This window comes from Syzygium oleosum, unplaced genomic scaffold (genome assembly GCF_021117445.2).
Source record: "Syzygium oleosum isolate NSW1041296 unplaced genomic scaffold, Sole_v2.1 Sole_v2.17, whole genome shotgun sequence".
In the NCBI taxonomy this organism is placed as follows: Eukaryota; Viridiplantae; Streptophyta; class Magnoliopsida; order Myrtales; family Myrtaceae; genus Syzygium; species Syzygium oleosum.
The window spans coordinates 3,413,539-3,432,103 of NW_026607501.1; the positions used below are offsets into that span (position 1 = coordinate 3,413,539).

The window sequence follows — 18,565 nt, forward strand, 5'->3', positions numbered from 1 at the left end:
ATGGCATGCCATCTGATGTAGATCAAATGCCCCCTAATGTTGTATGTATGGGCGAGGAACCTAATCCGCTAGATCTCAACGACAGGAATGCCTTATCAGGGGGACCCACCAGAGAAAAGGCGAGGAATGATCTGGCCTTCGACCGTGAGGATGATGACATCACTTTGGCGTGCTTTTTACGTGACAAGTCTATGAAGAATAGATCTTGAGTTTACAAGCTGAAGCAGGAGTCCGCACTCGTCATCGATTCAGAATTATGAGCAGACAGATGCAAAGTCTCCAGTATGCTGTATCATAAGGATATCAAAACCATCAAGGCCGGGATTCTAGGTGAAAGGGTCAGATCCGCTAACTTCGGGTGTGCGCGTTCCTGAGTGCAGGTATGTGCCTATGAGATTCTCGACAGATCTTAAATTTGTCTGAGTCTCGTATTTTTTGTAATAGTGAAAGTGCAGTGATCGAGTGATGTGTTAGAGAGCATGAGGTTATTGCTGAAACCATTCCAGGCATTGGGATCTTAATGAATCTCCTCCATATGCGAGAGAATCGGCAATTTTGTGCGATAGCCTCTCGGTTTTGGTCGGGGCAACCCGTGCGAAATGTACATACATATAATATATGTGTCTCGAGAAATATATATATAGGCGGCACTTTTTGTTTCGTGAACAGCGTGGGTTAATTAGTCGGCTCGCATCTAGCTTGGTCTCGAATTCATGTTTATGATTAGAGCCGCGCTATTAGCTTTTCTATTTTATTCGCTTCACGTAGGTTTTGATTCTTATTTTTCTAAGCGGTCCAAAGACGATGCAGAGAACAATTGCCGAACTGAAACGTCTAATGCACTTTGGTGATGTAAACCTGTGGACTGTGGTGATATTTTGGGCGGAGGAAATTTGGGAATTCGAAAGGAAATTGGACCAACTCATTTGCTTCATCTTTAAAGCAGAAAGTCATGTATGTACCCCCGACATATTTCTGGGCTAAGCTCTGAGCATCTCCTCTTCCCTCTCTTCAGCTCCTCTCCACGGCCTCGCTCTCGCTCTCCCCGTTGCCGCCAGGCACTAGCAGCAACTTGGCTCCCACACGACGGGTGCCATGTCCCTCTATCTCTCTCTCTCTTTGTGAGCTCATGTCAACCTTGGATTTAAAATTAAGACGGTCAGAATCATCAGCTGTGACAAAACGGGGTATCAACGAGCGTTACACAAGAAGATCTTAATGGAGTTTCTGTTTGTTTCGTGAAAATGAATGATTTGAAAATTATTTTTAAAAAAAAATTATTTATATCGCTCAGAATATTTGATAAGTAAAAAAATATTCTCGTTATAGACAACAATCTATATCTTAACATTCATTCATTTTTTAAAATGATACAAATAATTATTTTTAGGAAAATATTTTTTAAATTATTCATTTTTTGCGAAACAAATGTAATCTATTTAGATTATGTATCGCCTACCTACCCGATGCCTTCATGAGATGGCTTCTTAATATCACTCAAATGCCTTATGGCCACATCCCTCGTATCAGCCAAAGAGCCATTCCAATTCATGAAAAAATATCAAAAAAATGCAATTATATATGCTCCTAAAGTCCGAGAAATCACTTCCTCTTCGCGAGGGAAAAGTACCTAAATTATCACTCACACGGCCGACGTGATGCAACCAATTAATCACTCTACTCATGTTATATGCTTGTCATCTTATGCCGGGCTAAAATTTGGACATGTTACGCTGCGTGTCACTATCATGAGACGTAACAGTCATACGAAATATCGGATCTACCATCAGATTGGTGGTAGAGAGGAGGAGAGCTCAATCAGCCTTCAACGCCGGCAGCCCTAACATAAATCCTTTAGAAGACAACATGAACTGAATTTGCCGTAAAACCAGGTATTATATCTCTGTTCTCAAAAAAATAAGACCGCCCAGAGGCCAAATCTTCTCCAACTGAACATAAGAGTAGAGGCAGGCATATTGCTTCAAGCATCATATCTTAAACAAGATCCTAAAAGGTTCTTTTAAACCACTAAAAAAACAGACGACGAACGAAATCTTTGAAAAACGGTTCAGCAGTAGTGATCGTCAAAAATTTCCTAGTAACGCCCGATTCCCCAGACTCTGATCACGCCATCGTTGTAACCACTGAACAAGGTACTTCCATCAAAGCTCCAGTTCAAGCTCGTGCAGTAGATGACCTGCAATATTATCCAATGATTAGCGTTCCTATTGATACCAAAAAATTCATGCCTCCTACGAAGAAATAATAGCAGGCAAGCACAGTTATACAGTTCGATAATGGTGCGGTGCTTATTGTAGTCAGCATGCATTGGTCACTCACGATATGGGTACTGGCCATTCAACCAGTCTTTTGCTTTTTTCCAATAAATGATCAACTTAGGCAGGTATTCAAGTAAGCAGAGGAAGTAGCATCAAAGAATTCCCTTACGCAGGAATGCCAATTATGCAGCAAAGTATTCTCAATCAAGAATGTATGACCATAAGGCATCTGAGCTACACAAAAACAACAGATTTACAGGAGTTCATCTAACCTATTCCGGCGTACAAAGTCAAGAAGAGTGACCAATGAACTGATTTCTAATTTGGCGTTGTAGGAAAGATGTGTGCTATTGAGTACTATCGAGATGCAGTTGGTCATGCCTAGCACACAGTGCATAAACCTTGCAAAAATATGATTAAGCAGCATAGAGCATACAGCGTATCAATGTTACAGACCAACTACCTCTGTATTCACATCTTTCGAATGTGCTTCCACCACATATTTCCACACAAAGTATCACCAGAGTAAAGAAACGGAAGAACCAGTCCCCAATATAAGGTAAATAGGAAACATGGATGTACACTGTATCAAGCGATAATATTGCTGGAGGATGGAGATAACAAATATCAAAGCATAGCCTGTAGAAAAATCTACCTTCTTAGTTGAGCTCATAGCCCCTGTAGTTTCATCACTTAGATCAGCTTCGTTCTTCAAATCAACCCTCAAGTCCTCCACAATGCTCTTGCTCTCTAGATCCCAGATCTTAATGCTGTTCTCTGTGGCTGCACAGAGCCAATACCTATTCGGACTGAAGCAAAGTGAATGAATAATGGCACCAGCCTCCAGCGAGTACAGCTTCTTCCCTTCTGCCAAGTCCCAGAGCAATATCACTCCATCCTTGCCACCGCTAGCGCAAAGTGACCCATCGGGAGACACAGCCACAGTATTCACGTAGCCAGAATGCCCATGCAGGGTGTTCCTCAGCTTGCAGTTGGTCAAATTCCACACTTTCACAGTGCGGTCCCACGACGCAGACACGATGGTCGGCTGATGGATGTTGGGACTGAACCTGACGCAACTCACCCAATCGTTATGAGCTTCACCTTCCTGAATGGTGTACTTGCACTCCCCCAGAGTGTTCCAGAGCTTGATCGTGCGGTCACGAGATGCTGATACAATCTGCCGGTTGTCGATAGAGAAGGCCACCGAGAGCACGTCCTTAGTGTGGCCCACGAACCTACAGCAGAATCAAATAGAACCCAGTTATGCTCTTAGTCATTCAATCAGGATTCAGGACAGCACTTACAACTCAGGGATCAAAAAACTAAGTCAATTTCACAGAGTCCAAGAATTCCCAAAATTAGTGTGAGCAAAGCTACTTAGCCAAACAGAACTCAGTAGTATGAATCTGAATCTGCACTCTCCGCACCATCAGTGAAGATCTGCGAAGTACAATCCCTATCTAAAAAGAATAAACCCATCAAACTGAAAAGAGAAAAAGTACTGAACTTGAAGAGAATCACCTGGCACTAGAATACCATGACAACAATTTCTTCGTTATGGCAATAAGACTACTCAAGCCAAAATAGACTAGCGCTCAACAACAGTTCCAGAACAAATGCTACGCCCTCGCTATTTCAACATTGGCAAATCACGTAACTTTCACCATTCCCGAAAGTGAAGCAACCAGACACGCCCGAACCAGAGGACAGATTACTCAGACCGTCCATGGGTCGAGCACAGATCTACCAATAGAACAAACCAAAACCCATCGCGCACACGTGAAACGCCATAGGCAGAATGCTGCGAGACTTCCAAAAGCGAAGGGCAAGAAAGAGAAACGATCACCTGCGGGCGGAGACGCCGGCGGCGAGGTCCCAGAGGCGGAGCTCGCCGTCCCAGGAGCCGGAGAGGGCGAACTGGCCGTCGGAGGAGAGGACGACGTCCTGGACGAAGTGGGAGTGGCCGGTGAGGCGGCGGCGGGGGACGCCGTAGACCTTGTCCTCCTTGGTGAGGTGCCACAGGATGATGGACTTGTCGCGGGAGGAGGTGACGATCATCTCGGAGTTGTCGGTCGGGACGGCGATGGCCGTCACCATGTCGGTGTGGGCCCTCATCGTCCCCTTCAGGTGCAGCCCCTCCGCCATCTCCCTAGGGTTTCTCCTGCGCTTTCGACCGCCGGTCGCTCTTCTTCTCTCTTCGGAGAAGGAAGGAAGGAAGGAAGGAAGGAGGAGGCAAGAGTGTCTGTGAGTGCGTGTGGGGGAGGCGCGAGGATGAGTGCTTTGAGATTGAGCTTTATATACCCCTCCCCGGTTAGGGTTTTGGGGGATGGAGTTTAGGGGGGATGATGGTGGTGGTGGTGGTGGTGGTGGTGGTGTTGATTGGAATAGGAGAAACTCTTGCCCGAACCCGGTCCGCGGGCCCGGTGTCACCGCCGGGTCCCGTTTTTACTGTTCGAGATGCACGCGCAAGGCTCACATGATTAATGGTTTTTAAGTGGGGTTTGGTTCTTAGGGGGATCGGGATTTGAGTAAAATTGACCCTGGGATAAGGTCTAAGGGTCGAGCCATGCCGCCGGGGGGGCGTCGGCTCGTGCTTTCTGGGCACTGGGCTATGTTCCGTGCCGAGAGAAAGAGCTGTGGACTGCTGACGCGTGGATGTAAGCTGTTGCGATGCGCGTTCCCCCGGCTTTTAAAGTAGAGATGATTAATGGGTGCGTCCAAGGCCGGGGATCGTGCCCTTGAATTAGGTGTTATGTAGGCTCGCTTTGTTGGCAAAGAGTGCACGCCATTTTTTCACATTGCGAAAAGCTTGGTTCGAGTTAGTTGGTGCTTTTATAGCTAAATGCCCTTATATAGATTCGCTCAAATTTAGGGGTGAGCGGTTCCCGGTTCGGTCCGGTCCCACCCAAGAACCAGGAACCGGACCGGGAGGACCGGTTCCCATTTTCTATGACCGAGGACTGGACCGGCTAGTCCTAGGACCGTGGACCGGACCGGACCGATGGTCCGGTCCAGTTCCAATGGAACCGATCACGTACTTTTAAATTAGGCTTTCTATTTTAAATAAATGTATTTATTTTTCTATTTTCAAATGGAACCAATCACGTTCCAATGGAACCAATTCAATTTTCCAATGGAACCAATCCTTAAAAAAATTGGTAAAGGCAAGAGGGAATAGATTAGGCTTTCTTTTTTTCTTCAAAAAATTTAAAAAGTAAATATATATTTATCGGTTCGGTCCAGTCCGGTCCGGTTCCCACCCTAGAACCGGGAACCGGACCGCCCGAAAATCGGTTCCACTTTTAGGAACCGGGAACCGGACCGATACTCTCGAGAACTGGACCAAACCGGCAGGTCCGGTCCGATCCCGGTTTGGGCGGTCCATCATGCTCACCCCTACTCAAATTTGTCTTAGCACAAACAGGCATAGATGAGCTCAGGTGTCACTAGACCTATTATGATCGATTCAAACTTAAATCTTAGGTCCCGTTTGTTTCATGGAATATAACTTTCAAGAAAAAAATTTCCGAATTTTTTGGCGTTTGATTCACAAAAAATAAACTAGTGAAGGAAAACTTTTTTAGTCAATAGAAAGACAGCAACTTCGATTCTCTGAAAAGATTGCCGATCCTCCCCTCCTACCTCCCCTGATCCCAAAACCCTAGGTCCAGCCTCACTCCTACAAGGCCTTCTTCGGCAATGGCTTCACTTGCCGCCATGACCTCGAGACGCTCAAGAGCTCCATCTATGAGGGAGGGCGGAGGAAGATGACTCCGGAGAGGATTAGGATGGCAGTGGGAGCGAAAAGGTTGGAGGACATGTTGGGGGGGAGCGAGGAGGAGGAGATGCTGGTGTTCGAGGATGACGTGTTCTAGATTGCCGAGGGAGGGCGGCGATGAGTTAGGGTTTAGGAGAGGGAAGAGTCTTGTGAGCAACGATTTTCTCATCAGATCTGGCGATGTCAAGTCTCGCCGACCTTGGGCAAGCTCGTCCCTTACTTGTGGCTGGTTGCCGGCCATCGCCGTAGCTGGCGACAAGCCGAGCAAGAAGGAAGTAAGAAAAAGAAAAAAAATAAAAGAAAAAGAAAAATAATTAAAATTTCTAATTTTTTGATAATTTTCTCTAGGATAATCAAATCATATTTTCCATACCAAATGATGGAAAAATATTTTCCTATTCATTTTCAAGTTTTAGCCAAACACTAAAAAATTTCTAATTTTTTGATAATTTTCTCCAAGATAATCAAATCATATTTTCTATACCAAACGACGGAAAAATATTTTCCTATTCAATTTGATGCAGTATTGCGTGTAATTCCTACGTGACTTATGTAATGTTATTTTTAAATACTTAGCAACATTTCTATTAATCGTATTAAGATCATCCAATTCTATATCATAATATATTATAATTCTATTCTTAGGCCATGCCACTCTCTCGTAATGAGCCAATGACAATATATATTTTTAAATTTAAAAAGCAAGGATGTAGGATTCTAATTCCACCTTCCTCTTTCAAGAACTTTATATAATCAATTATAATTGGGACGTGAATGTTGCGGTGCTTAAAAAAATATTAGAGAAGTTATCTTCTTCAAAAACTTTCACCAGATAAATCAAGTTATTGAAGACATATGCTAGAGTTTACGACATTTGTCTGGACTTTACTAATTGTAATCGGTTAACGCCATTACCATTTGTCTCGTGTTCATAGCAGTCGAATAAGCTTGTGCTCCATGGATTTCCGATGTCACTTACTTGAAAGTTCGATGAGTTCGTGCAAATGAGCGCACCAACTTTAGGATTGCCTCCATCCTCGGTTCTTTGGTCCTTACCCATTTCACCAGGCAACGTTTGCTCTTCTTCTTGCAGCTAAAAAGGCTCAAAAGGTGTATGCACCTATTTAGTGTGATGCCCAAAGATTTACCGTCGACCTCATCATAATTGTGAATTATAAATCAGTGAAACTCGTTGCTGCCGTTTCCATCCATTCATCATTAATTAACTATTACGTTGGATTTTCCGAGGCCATCTTAGAATATCTTGATCAGTTAAGTCATTGGATAAATCCCATTTTATCCAAATATAAATTATTTAGTCTCCACTGATATTTTTATAATTAAATGAAAAAAATTAGGAATAATTTTTTTTTAAAATCATACTAAAAGCATTTCTGTTCTTTTTCAATTCCGGAAATAAAATTTTGTGCGGTTAACAGAAATATTATCTAATGCACCACACTTTTTAATATATTAAATAATGTATTTTTCAATGCATTAACTTTGTGACATACATAATTATCATCTTAAAAATCGAACATTTTTTCATTAAATCTAATGAATGACGTAGGTACCTTCACAAATTATCACTGGATTTTACAAAATCTTTTTTTCTTTGTAAATATCATAGGAAAAATTCCAAATAAAGGCCTAAAATACTCTCATTTTCTCAAATAAGGACCTAGAGTGGACCTTATTTACAAATAAATGTATGAAATGCCCTCATTTCCTTAAATAAGAGCCTGAAGTTGATTTTATTTCAAATAAGGGCTTGAAGTGGCCATGTCATTCTTAAAGAAGGGCTTAATTTCATCGGCTAGTTGAGGGCATTTTTATCCTATATTTTTAGATTTTTTCTCTTTTTTTCTTTTTCTGTTTTTTTTTCCTTTTCGCCGATGGCCAGTCTTAAGCGATGGCCGGCCTTAAGCGATGGCCGGCCATTAGCGATACCCGGAGAGGGTGGGGCGAGGTCGCCTTTGAAAGCCACAGGCGAGAGCTAGCTTCGCCTGGGCGACCCTCGCCGACTTCGAGCAAAGCCAACAAGGGCTTGTAAGCCCAAGCTCAAAGACTCGATTTTTGTGTAAAAATCGGGTCTTTCTACTGACTCTATTCAATTTGACTAAAGGAAAATATTGACGTGATTTTTTTTAATATTTTATTTCTCTCACGTGGCATCTTATGTGGTGTTAAGGTTAACTAAAGCACTAAAACGACATCGTTTTGATCCGAATCCTAATTTTTACACAAAATCTTAATTAAATTAGGTTAAAAATCCAAAATTTTTCTATAAAAAAGGCAAACTCAAAAAATAAAAAATGCTAAAACTTAAAAAAAATATACAAAGAAAGAAAAAACCAAGGCCCTCGGCTGCCTCATTGCCAATGGGGCATCGATGCCTCGGCGAGGGCCGACGACCCTCGTCAACTAGAGGCGAGGGATGGCGACCCTCGCTTAGATCTAGGCCCTCGCCCGGTTCTGACAAGAGTTGCCGGCGACCCCGCCAGCTATGCCCAACGCCCTACTGGCAATGGGTTGGCGGCCCCAAGCAGCCCCCCTACTCGCGTTTCTTTTTCCTTTTGAAAGAAAATTTAGTTTTCTTAATTTTTAATATAATTTAATTAAAATTTAAGTTAAAATTGTCTTTAAACGAAAAATGTCCTTGGCGAGGTTAGACTCTTATTTGATACTGTCACGGCCATTTCAAGCTTTTATTTAAAATTGCCATAGCTACTTCAGGCCATTTTTTAAATAAGATCCATTTCAGACCTTTTATTTTAAAAAACAAGATAATTCAGGTTTTTGTTTGGAATTTTCCTGAGAACATATCAAGAGAGCGATAAGAAAATTGCATATGGAAGCCGAAATAATTTTTTTACTTGGGTTTTCTTGTGTCTACAAATTATTCTCTTCTTCGAATCGACAATTTTTTGTTTGGTCAGATTCTTGGAATCGACATTGGAAGGCACAACTTTTCATGTTCTTGTTGGAACCCCATCTTTAGGTTTCTGCTTCGATTTTGCCTGGTGGACGGTTCCGTCTTCATCTTTTAGCTCTACCCCATCTCGACTCTTGCGAATCCGTGTGCTCTCCGGAGTGGGAATCTTGGGCTGGCAGAGGGAGACCTCGAAAGGGTACAAACCCCCTTTGGAAATCTACACTCCCCGCCAATCAAAGATTCTGCAGGAGCTCTTCCTCAAACGCCCAGTGCCCAGAAGCCCCTTTTCTTGAATCTTCGAGCCATCGCGCGTGTGGCGCTTCCGGAATCTCCAACGAGGGCTGGCATGGATTTCTGGTCTCCATAAGCACCAGAGAAGATGATTTCTTTGAGGTCAGTCGGTGTGTACGCTGTATTTGTGAGGCTGCGGTGTCGTTATGCTGCTTTCTTGCCTGAAAAACGGGCGTTTGCCATATGGGCACTTGCATTTGTTCATGTTTGGTTGATATCTAGCCGAACTGTTACTTCTGTTTGATATTTTTTCTTGACTGAGTTTCTGGGTTTTATCCACATCATGGTGAGATTGTGTAGCACTTTCTGTTTCTGTTGATAAGAACAAGAAAAGTTCGAAGGCCGGTTGATTTATCTTCAAGCTTGTGTGAACACAGGGATTTTTGGCGGAGGCATCGGAGAAAGATTTTGTTTGGTGCTGGCATTTTAGGTGGTGGATACTTTCTGTATAGGCTTTATGATGCTCGTAAGAAGCAGCTTTTGGATCTTGAAAAGGTGTTGGCCGGTGAGCGCGAAAATGAGGAACTCGTCAAGGCTCAGTTAAGAGGATTTAGCTTCCCATCTGTTGTTTTTCTTAATGCAACTGCTGTGGACTGTTACTGCGGCTAATGATATGGTCTCATGCTATGGTTTCTGAATTTTGATGACAGTATGCAAACCCATTTCCAGAATATCCAAAGAATAGCCAATACAACTACCATGCCTCATTCAATGCACTATTTAAGTAGCCGGATAGCGGAAGAGTTGGACTTGACGCACTTTACAGAAAGGTTAATGAGAGGAAAGGGCCAACCCAACACGTTGACGTCTGCAGAGAAACTTGAATTGTGGCATCAACTGAAAATTCTGAGTATGAGTTTGTGCTCTTTTTATTGCTTTCCCTATGTGCCATTGGGCTGTAACATCTTATGAGTGTGCTATCTTAGGTGATACTGTAATCCTTTGACGTACCAGTCTACTTCATAGCAGTATTTCACTTCTCCTTGTTAATTGTTTCCTCCAGGTTTTACCAGAATGTTGGTCTCACTTTGGGCAATGACAATACTCAGCTTGTACATCAGAGTTCAAGTCAATATCCTGGGGAGACATTTGTATCTTGACACTGCTCGGGGCCTTGGAAGCTCTCAATTACTCGTAAGAGCCTCTTCCATATTAATTTCTTTTAAGCATATCGTCCGATGCATCTTTCTGTTGAGTAATCGGGTCGGGTAAAAATTCAAGTACTTTTCTTGTCATAGTTGTCTAACACTTGCTTTAAGGTGCTCTCACGGAGTTTCAAGCATGTTTTCAAGATTTCATTGGATTGGTGTTTTTTTCAGATATCAACTTATCTTCTGTTGCATTACCTCGTCCTCATGGATATGCAGTTAATACTTTTCTTGGCCTTATGAGTACCAAGCGAACGCACATTTTCAAATCACTGGTTATCAGTACCTAAATGAACAATCCTGTTGATCTATTTCTATTCTGTTTTGGCTGTCTCCACTTGTATTACTCTAAGCAATTGTGGATCCTATCATGTAGAACATGAAAATGGAAGGTTATTGTGCTATAGACCACATTTATAGACAGATGTTAGACAAAATGATCTAGTATATAGTTTGAAGATTTAGGAATTGCAAACCAAGCAGAAGCTAGGTAGGGACTAAAGAGATGCTTGGAGATAATTTGGCATATGTTGTCATATCAGGATCATTAAGGCAACTTTTACCCATATTGTTGCGTTTCACGCATTACAATCATTTTATGATCTTGTTACTTTAAAACTAAAGCATCAAAATTGCTCCTTCAGAATCTTCTTACCTTAAACTGTTGATTTATTTTGTAATATGAGCTTTTGCATTTGATTTGTAGGCCTTTCTCCCTGCATAGATGTAGGCTTCATCATCACCTTCTGTAAACCTCTCCTCATAGCAAGAATGCTCTGGCTAGTTAGACAATTAAATATTTGCAATTTCGTTGTACTTGTTTACCCTTTATGATCTTAGCTAGGAGATCAGTCTATATCTTGACACAGGTCTAATTTCCTTTGGATCATGTATGCTTTGGATTTCTCCTGCTCCTCGTCCTCCTACTTTAAGTAGATATTCGAGTTAAACATAAGCATGCTGAGATGTTAGACGTAACTATGGCACATGCAGTATGCTATCAGTAAGGTCCATAGAATGTTCGTAATTGCTAGATGCCATAACCAGAAGGGTCCATTATTAACTTTTTATTTGCCTTTTAGTAACATGTTACTAGTGTCTGTATATTGATGATATATGGAACTACAGCTATTCAAAGTTCAAATGCTCTTCCATATCTCTATCTTGATATAAAGTGTGAGGTGCGTTGACAATCTCTGGACTTCTACACTCAATTAGAGAGCCGGCTTAGTATTTATCTGAAAGCAGAACCTGAACAGTTAAATGAAGATAGAGCATTCATTTCTGATTTTAGTGATGTCGTATTTTTAGCTTTGTGACAATTTTACACAAAACAGAGCACTATACATAAGAGGTTTTATTCATCTGACCACACTTGGTGGGATGCGGCCTGTTGTTGTTGTAGTTGTTTGGAGCAGATACTTCTAAAGTTACTGTGTTCAATCCGAAGTTGCTGCTTTTCACATAGTGTACTTCTATCCCTTGCCTGACTATTCACATGTATAAGGCACCGGTCCTCAGTTCAAGTCAATCCTGTTTGTTAACATTGTTCATGACAGGACGATGCTGATCTCATTGACATGGAGGACCAGCAGAAGTTCCTTGCAAGCGCTGATTTTCTCTCTAATCATGGCATGCCAGCCTTGATATATAATTTGCAGGCAGCAGCCAGTGAAGTTCTCAAAGGGTAAGGCTCTTTGTCACCTGCATCAACATGTCCGTCTCTATGAGGGAGTGTGTGAGCCTCCTTTTAATTTCGTTTTTGGCCATTGGGTCTCACCTCAGAGCGCTTATGGCATTTTTTTGGTGCCTGGCCAATGTGGGTTTTGTGCGGACGACTGGAGGCTGTGGAGGTACTGGTGGTGTTTTGTGGGATACAGCCACTGGGCCCTTTGATGAGCTATTTTGACATGATTTCTCTCTGAGGCTAACTTTGTGCTTATAGGGTATGCTTAGAAATTTCACGAAAATGTAGCTCCAGCATGTTTCTTCGGAGATTTGCTCGATCTTGCTTTCTTAATGGAGTATTTGGAAGTCACTTGCAGGAAGCAATTGAGAGATTTCTTTGACAACGCGGCGCTGCATGAAACAATTATACAAATACTCGACACCTTCATGATCATGGGAAGCCCCCATCAGTGGGTGGGCTATTTGATGCCTGAGGACGCTAGATTGTATAATATCAGTAACACTTCCGGCAATGAGGATACAATAGTCCCTGACTTTACCAAGTTTGACCAGCTAATGGTGGAGGCTCAAACTGTGATATCAAGGTTTGTCTGTCCATACTTAGAATATGAGCGGTGACCATTCACAACTTATTGTATTGCAGTTTCATAAGTGATTTCACTTAGAAAATGCTCTCTTTGACAATGTTCTCTTTCATTAGTTTGATGCTAAATGGCCTTGCATTTAGAGTAGTTCAAGCTTAGCAAGTTCAATGATGGTTCGTTGTAGACCTCTTTAGGGATAGGTCATGCTATTATGTTTAATATCTTGATGAAAGGGTGCATTAAAACTATTCTGTAATGTAACTCAGTGTTCAAATTCATTGAGTAGTTGGTTTACTATCTTTGGACTTGGACTTCTGTTGAGCAAAGTATACTACGACCTCATCATTTTTGGATTGATTTCCTGAATTTTCCTGCAGTACCGAATTCGGGCGTGTAGTTGATGTATCGTTGAAAATGGTTGCGCATGCACTGGTCGAGGAATTTGGACTTCAAGCCGGAGGAAGCAGTGCGACGTCAGGGATACCACTAGCTAAACTCTTACCTCGAGTGGCGCAGATGGGGTCTCTCCTTCTCGAAGAACCAAGCAAGAACCGTTTCATCCAGATAATTAGGGACTCTCCGGATGTTGAACTCTTCTTCACTCTTCTATACACAAATATGCCGAATTCATAGAAATGCAAGCGGGCATAGTCTGTAGTTTAAATTCATCCACGAAATGGACACTTGTTATGTAAAAAGAAAAGAAAAACTCGAAAGGAGCTAGGTTTGGTAATTTTTTTGGTTAGGTTTTGGACACTTTCGAGAGGAATAATGAGGAAAGATGAGTGTTGGTTGGGTGCATCATTCATGTGATTCTTTTTCTCAAGTACTTATGTTGTCCAGCATATTGAACTGGTAGATTGTGCAATCAGATGTACTGATGTTGCGGTGCTGACTCTTCCTAAGATGAAATTTGGTGGTGGAGGTAAACTTTGATCAAAGTTGCCAATTCTGTCATTCTTATGTATACCCAATTGTCCAGAAATGGTTTCAGAAAACCTTGAGGCTTCCTGACTCTTTTCATTTTTCTTATGGAAATAATTATGTTCTAAGGGATCAAGATTTCTTGTGTCTTTTTGGTAAATTATATCTTAAGCATGAGCATCATCTATATGTAATAGCATTTAAATTCTGGAGGCTCTTTTTGTGGAGTGAATTCTTTTGCAAATGGGGTGCTAAATTGTGATTTGTGTGACATAATTCACTCTCTTTCCAGTGTGACCCAGTTTCATCTTACAAAACGATTCATCTTGGTCATGGAAAAATGCCAAAATAAATTCTTTTATTTGGGTTTTATTTCCTTATTTGAACCATACCTAAATCAAGCTATCTTCAACCTTGTCCTCCTATATAATAGGTAATCACCAATACTCTAAAACAATGGGATAACTTATATACTGATTCGATGAAGGGTGGTTCTTCAAAATTTACACTTTCAAATTTTTTTGGTGAAAATATACATAAAGATTAATATAAGTGCACCGGAAGTATTAAAACTTGTTATGAAAGTGCAATTGAGTCTAAAACTTTCAAAAAGTGTAATCACAGTTGTAAAATTTGTCAAATTGATGTAATCAAGTCTTTTCATTAACTCTATCCAACTTGACAAGCGGAAAATGCTGACGTGGTATTTTTAAATTATTTTCTTTTTCCTACGTGACAATTTTTATTATTTTCTTTTCAAATTTGAACTTAAATTAGATTAAATAAATAACAAAGGATAATTTTTGTTTAAAAAAACCAATTACAAAAAAAAAAAGGAGGAACAAAGCTTGTGGTGGCTTCGGCCAGGCCTAGACGACCTTCGTCGGCCCTTTCCAGCAATGGGCGACGATAGCGGTAGCCACTGGTAAGGGCTCTAATTTAGTTAGTTTTTTTTTTGTAGTTTGTAGTGTTTTTTTTTTTAAACTTGTAGCTTCATAATTTTTTTAAAATTTAATTTTGTTTGTATTTATTTTTTAATTTTTTAATTTTTTTTGACATGGCGCTTGATGATCGTCACATTGTCAAGTAATAAAATAAGACACATCATCATTTTTTCATTAGCCTAGTTGGATGGAGTTAACATGGGGACTTGATTGAACCAATTTGATAAGTTTTAAGACTTAATTGCATTTTTTTTTAAGTTTAGGTTAATACCATGAAATATCCCAAACTGGTACAACTGTGATAAATTTACTCTAAATTAATTTTTTCACCAAAAAAAACTCAAAACTGCTACATCTGTGATAAATTTACCCTCCGTTAGTTTCCGTTACATTTTACTGTTAAATTACTAAATTAGATTATACGTGACAGTTGATGGTTGTACCAGTTTGGGGTTTTTATCCCTCTGTTTGTTACAGATTTATCAATTTATGATTTTTCATGATATCAAGCCAGTTTCACGGAAGACAAATTTGTCACAAATATACCAGTTTGGGGTTTTTGATGGTCAAAAAATTAGTTTTGGGTAAATTTATCATAGGTGTACCAGTTTGGGGTTTTTCGTGATATTAACTCTTAAAGTTTTAAGACTCAATTACACTTTTAGGATAAATTTTAGGACTTCCAATGCACTTATCTTCTTAAAGATTTGATCATGAGAGAAACAAAAGAAAGAAAAAGAGAGAGAAAGAGGGGGAATTTTATTTCCTTTCTTTTCATATTGCACTTGTATGGTTTTTCTTTTGGGCTTAATTGCAAAAGAAAAGGAAGGAAAGGTGATAAATACAAATAAAAATAAAAAAAATAAAAATAAAAATCGGGGTTTTCGTCTTAAGGAGAAAAAGACGGGCGCGTCAAAACCAACAGCCGCGCAATTCGTAATAGAGCGGCGCTTGCTCTGTTTCTTCCCCTCTACAACGGCCGCCGTGCAAATGGGTCGGAGCGGCGACGCCTCCGCCTCCTCCGCCGCCGCCGCCGCCGCCGCCAACGGCGACATCCTCATGCTAGAAGCTCCGCCGGACGCTCTCGCTCGTCCGTGGACGACCCCGTCCAACGCGGAGACGATCGACGCCCTGCCCTACATCGACGAGGACTACGGCCACCGCGCCGTCAAGGACGAGGTGGACCGGCTGGTCGAGGAGGAGATGCGGCGGAGCTCCAAGAAGCCCTCGGATTTCCTCAAGGAGCTGCCTCCGGTCCCCAAGCTCAAGTTCCAGGTGAAATCCCCGCTCCTCGCTTGTTAGGGTTTCTCGAAGGAGTTCAGTTTCAGTGCCGTGTCGTTCTCGAGTAGAAGAAGTTTATGGCTTCTGTATGTATGAGATGAGTGGTTGTCTTCCGCGGAAACACCATCGGGAACAAAGATCTCGCTAGTTCATTTCCCTTTGTTGAGTTTAAGAGGCGCGAAATCGATCGATTTCTCTTATGGGCGTGGCCTAGAGCCGCATTCGGAAGAGCTTTTGCTAATGCTTACCGAGCTTAGCGACCGTCGATATCCTGCAATTCAAGAACCTTTTAGGCATAGGACTCGTTACAAGATCCGGTGGAGCACAGGAGCCGAGTTCCGGAGAATAGCTGTGATGCGAAGCTGTGACAGAAAATGATACAAATTCTCAATACCATGTGCGAAACTCTTTAGGGTCAACCTTGGCGGGATCGTTTATTACTCTTTTCGTCTTGAATTTGATTGGTAAAGAGAGAAAAATTAGGAGCAGATATCCGTTTTCCGAACCCCTCGCGGTCACTTGCTGCAGCCGTGATCCTGTGACCGAGACATGCTTGATGCTGCATTAATTGAATTGCCAAAGTTATAGATGCCCGCACTTTGCCCCTTTCGTGCTCCCCTTTTCTTTCGTTGCCTCTAGTGTCGGTCAATGTCTGAGGTTCATGAACCCCAGTGACTTATGAGCTCATTAGTTCTGGTCTTCTCACACTTGAAAAAAAATCAGACTGAATCTCAAAGAAGTAAAAATTTACTGAGTTGAGCTACAAGCTGCAGTGAATTCGTAGATGGCATGTTTCCAGCACAAGCAATGATTCCTTACTTTTCAAACAAAGCAGGAAAGGGTGATGCTTTAAGATTTGAAACAAAAAACAACATCAAGACATCTTTAAAAAAAAATTTCATTTTGGAATGCAGAGTTGTTTAGTTGTATTGATTGTGCACCTACTTATCAAAGAACTTGAATGCAGAATAATCCTATGCTTGCTAGAGAGTATGAGCGTGTGGTGGCAGGAAGGCCCCCTGTGCCTTTTGATTCCTCTCGGTACAGTATCGATATGGTACCTCCACATAGAAGGGATGATCAAAATCTCTGGAAGCAGACACTGCAAAAAAATCAGCGCTTGCTACAGTACGAGGTTGTCAGGTATCACATGATTCGCTATGTTCTTTGCTGGAGAATAGCCAATGGGAGATGTAGTGCTCTATGCATTTGCGGCTTTTGACATGGTCTGTTTGACTTGTCCCTTTTCGCTAGTTAAATTTACTGCTTGGTTTGCAGGCTGGAAAATCTTGATTTGATGTCTAAACATGGTGCTGATGTCTGGATTAAGCATAACCGGCAGTTGGAGGGATTCTTGGCCAGGTAGGTCTGAGGTACTATTTTGAAGTCATTGAATTCATTTGAAATCCAATGGTTATAGTTGGTATCATGATAGTTCGTCAAGCTTGCTTTATCAAATGTCCTGTTTACATGGTATTTACTACGTAACAAACAATGCTATCGCACTTTTCCTCTTTGATGGAGTGTCATCTTATCCTAATTTGGTGTAAACCTTATAGATTTTATATATTGGGACAACCAATTCTTTTTCTGATGATTTTTTTTCACATAATTGACTGACTGGCTCATCATAGATGATTTTTTTCTTTCTTCAATTTGATAAGTTGCAATCATTGCTGCCATCATATTTGATTCCTACTACTAAGTGATGAGCTGGTTATTATGTTGAACTTCTTCCTTTTTCAGGCTGCAAAAGTTAGCTAGTGAACAAAATGAACAGATAGAGACTGTGAATCGTGAAAGAAAATATCATCAGGTATGTTGTCTTTGCAGTTTCCATATGTATCTTGATGTTTTCATTCACATAATTTTGCATGTGAATGATCTGAAAATTCTTTTATTAACAGCAAAATACTGCATATGAGCTTAATGCTCTGTCTACACAATGGAGGGAGCTCTGTCAGAAAAATATAGAAATTCAGGCTGCTTGTGTTAATATCGAAAATGAGCTAGAAGAGCTAAATAGAGAAGCTGCAGAGAGGTAATGGCCTTTTTCGCATATTTTCCGGTATAGGTTCTGGGATACTTTGGAATTAACTATTGGTTACCTCTTTAGGGGTTGGAAGTTGGAAACCACTATGGAGAATGGTCCTTCTCTGCATTAACATCACAAAGGTATGCCTGCTCACTTACAATCTCCCTCAGTTTATGTGGTTATAATATGACAGTTTCATTATTCAAGTGGGAACCTATGAGCTTTTCCAATCCCTTCATTGTTTCCTAGAGACCAAGACACTGAAAGTATAGCCTGCTGACTATTCTGACTATTGTGAAGCTACTGTTAATATCTTCATGCGTTTCGGGATTCCTTTTTCTGCCCCTCTTCGGCTATTTTCATTTACTATGCCACTGGGTCGCACCGATTTACTCTACTGACAATCCTGACCCTTTCTTGTAGGGTTAGCCTGTACTTGTATTGACTTGACGGTATATCTTGAAAAGTCGCAAGTAACTCTCTTGATGCTGCAGCTGATTCTCCTTGCTGATGTATTGCCAAATGCCATTGATGGATCGAGGAAATAGGTTAATCTGTCCGGATCGTATAAATTAGACAATTAGCCTGTATTCTAATCATCTCTTGTACCAGTTTTTCCTCCATTTGTCTGGACGATCGAATTTTGAATACATATCAAGTTCTTTGCTTTAAAA

The 18,565-nt window shown here is 41.2% G+C and overlaps 3 protein-coding genes across 3 annotated transcripts; 2 read left to right on the plus strand and 1 right to left on the minus strand.

Moving 5' to 3' along the window:
• Nucleotides 1–1,876: 1,876 nt before the first annotated feature.
• On the minus strand, nt 1,877–4,561 carry LOC115676623 (guanine nucleotide-binding protein subunit beta-like protein). Its single transcript, XM_030599565.2, has 3 exons — nt 4,129–4,561; nt 2,935–3,517; nt 1,877–2,197 (listed from the first exon to the last, which is right to left on the minus strand). Exons 1-3 carry the CDS (start codon nt 4,425–4,427, stop codon nt 2,096–2,098), a joined length of 984 nt encoding a protein of 327 aa, XP_030455425.1. The 5' UTR covers nt 4,428–4,561; the 3' UTR covers nt 1,877–2,095.
• A 4,363-nt stretch (nt 4,562–8,924) lies between these two features.
• Nucleotides 8,925–13,648, plus strand: LOC115676622 (peroxisome biogenesis protein 3-2). Its single transcript, XM_030599563.2, has 7 exons — nt 8,925–9,388; nt 9,664–9,825; nt 9,937–10,136; nt 10,290–10,420; nt 11,994–12,121; nt 12,480–12,707; nt 13,085–13,648. Exons 1-7 carry the CDS (start codon nt 9,375–9,377, stop codon nt 13,338–13,340), a joined length of 1,119 nt encoding a protein of 372 aa, XP_030455423.1. The 5' UTR covers nt 8,925–9,374; the 3' UTR covers nt 13,341–13,648.
• A 1,860-nt stretch (nt 13,649–15,508) lies between these two features.
• LOC115676771 (pre-mRNA-splicing factor SPF27 homolog) lies at nt 15,509–18,565 on the plus strand. Its single transcript, XM_030599756.2, has 7 exons — nt 15,509–15,850; nt 16,824–16,999; nt 17,135–17,218; nt 17,603–17,672; nt 17,764–17,897; nt 17,973–18,031; nt 18,315–18,565. The coding sequence occupies exons 1-6, from the start codon at nt 15,566–15,568 to the stop codon at nt 18,019–18,021; spliced, it is 798 nt and encodes a 265-aa protein (XP_030455616.1). The 5' UTR covers nt 15,509–15,565; the 3' UTR covers nt 18,022–18,031; nt 18,315–18,565.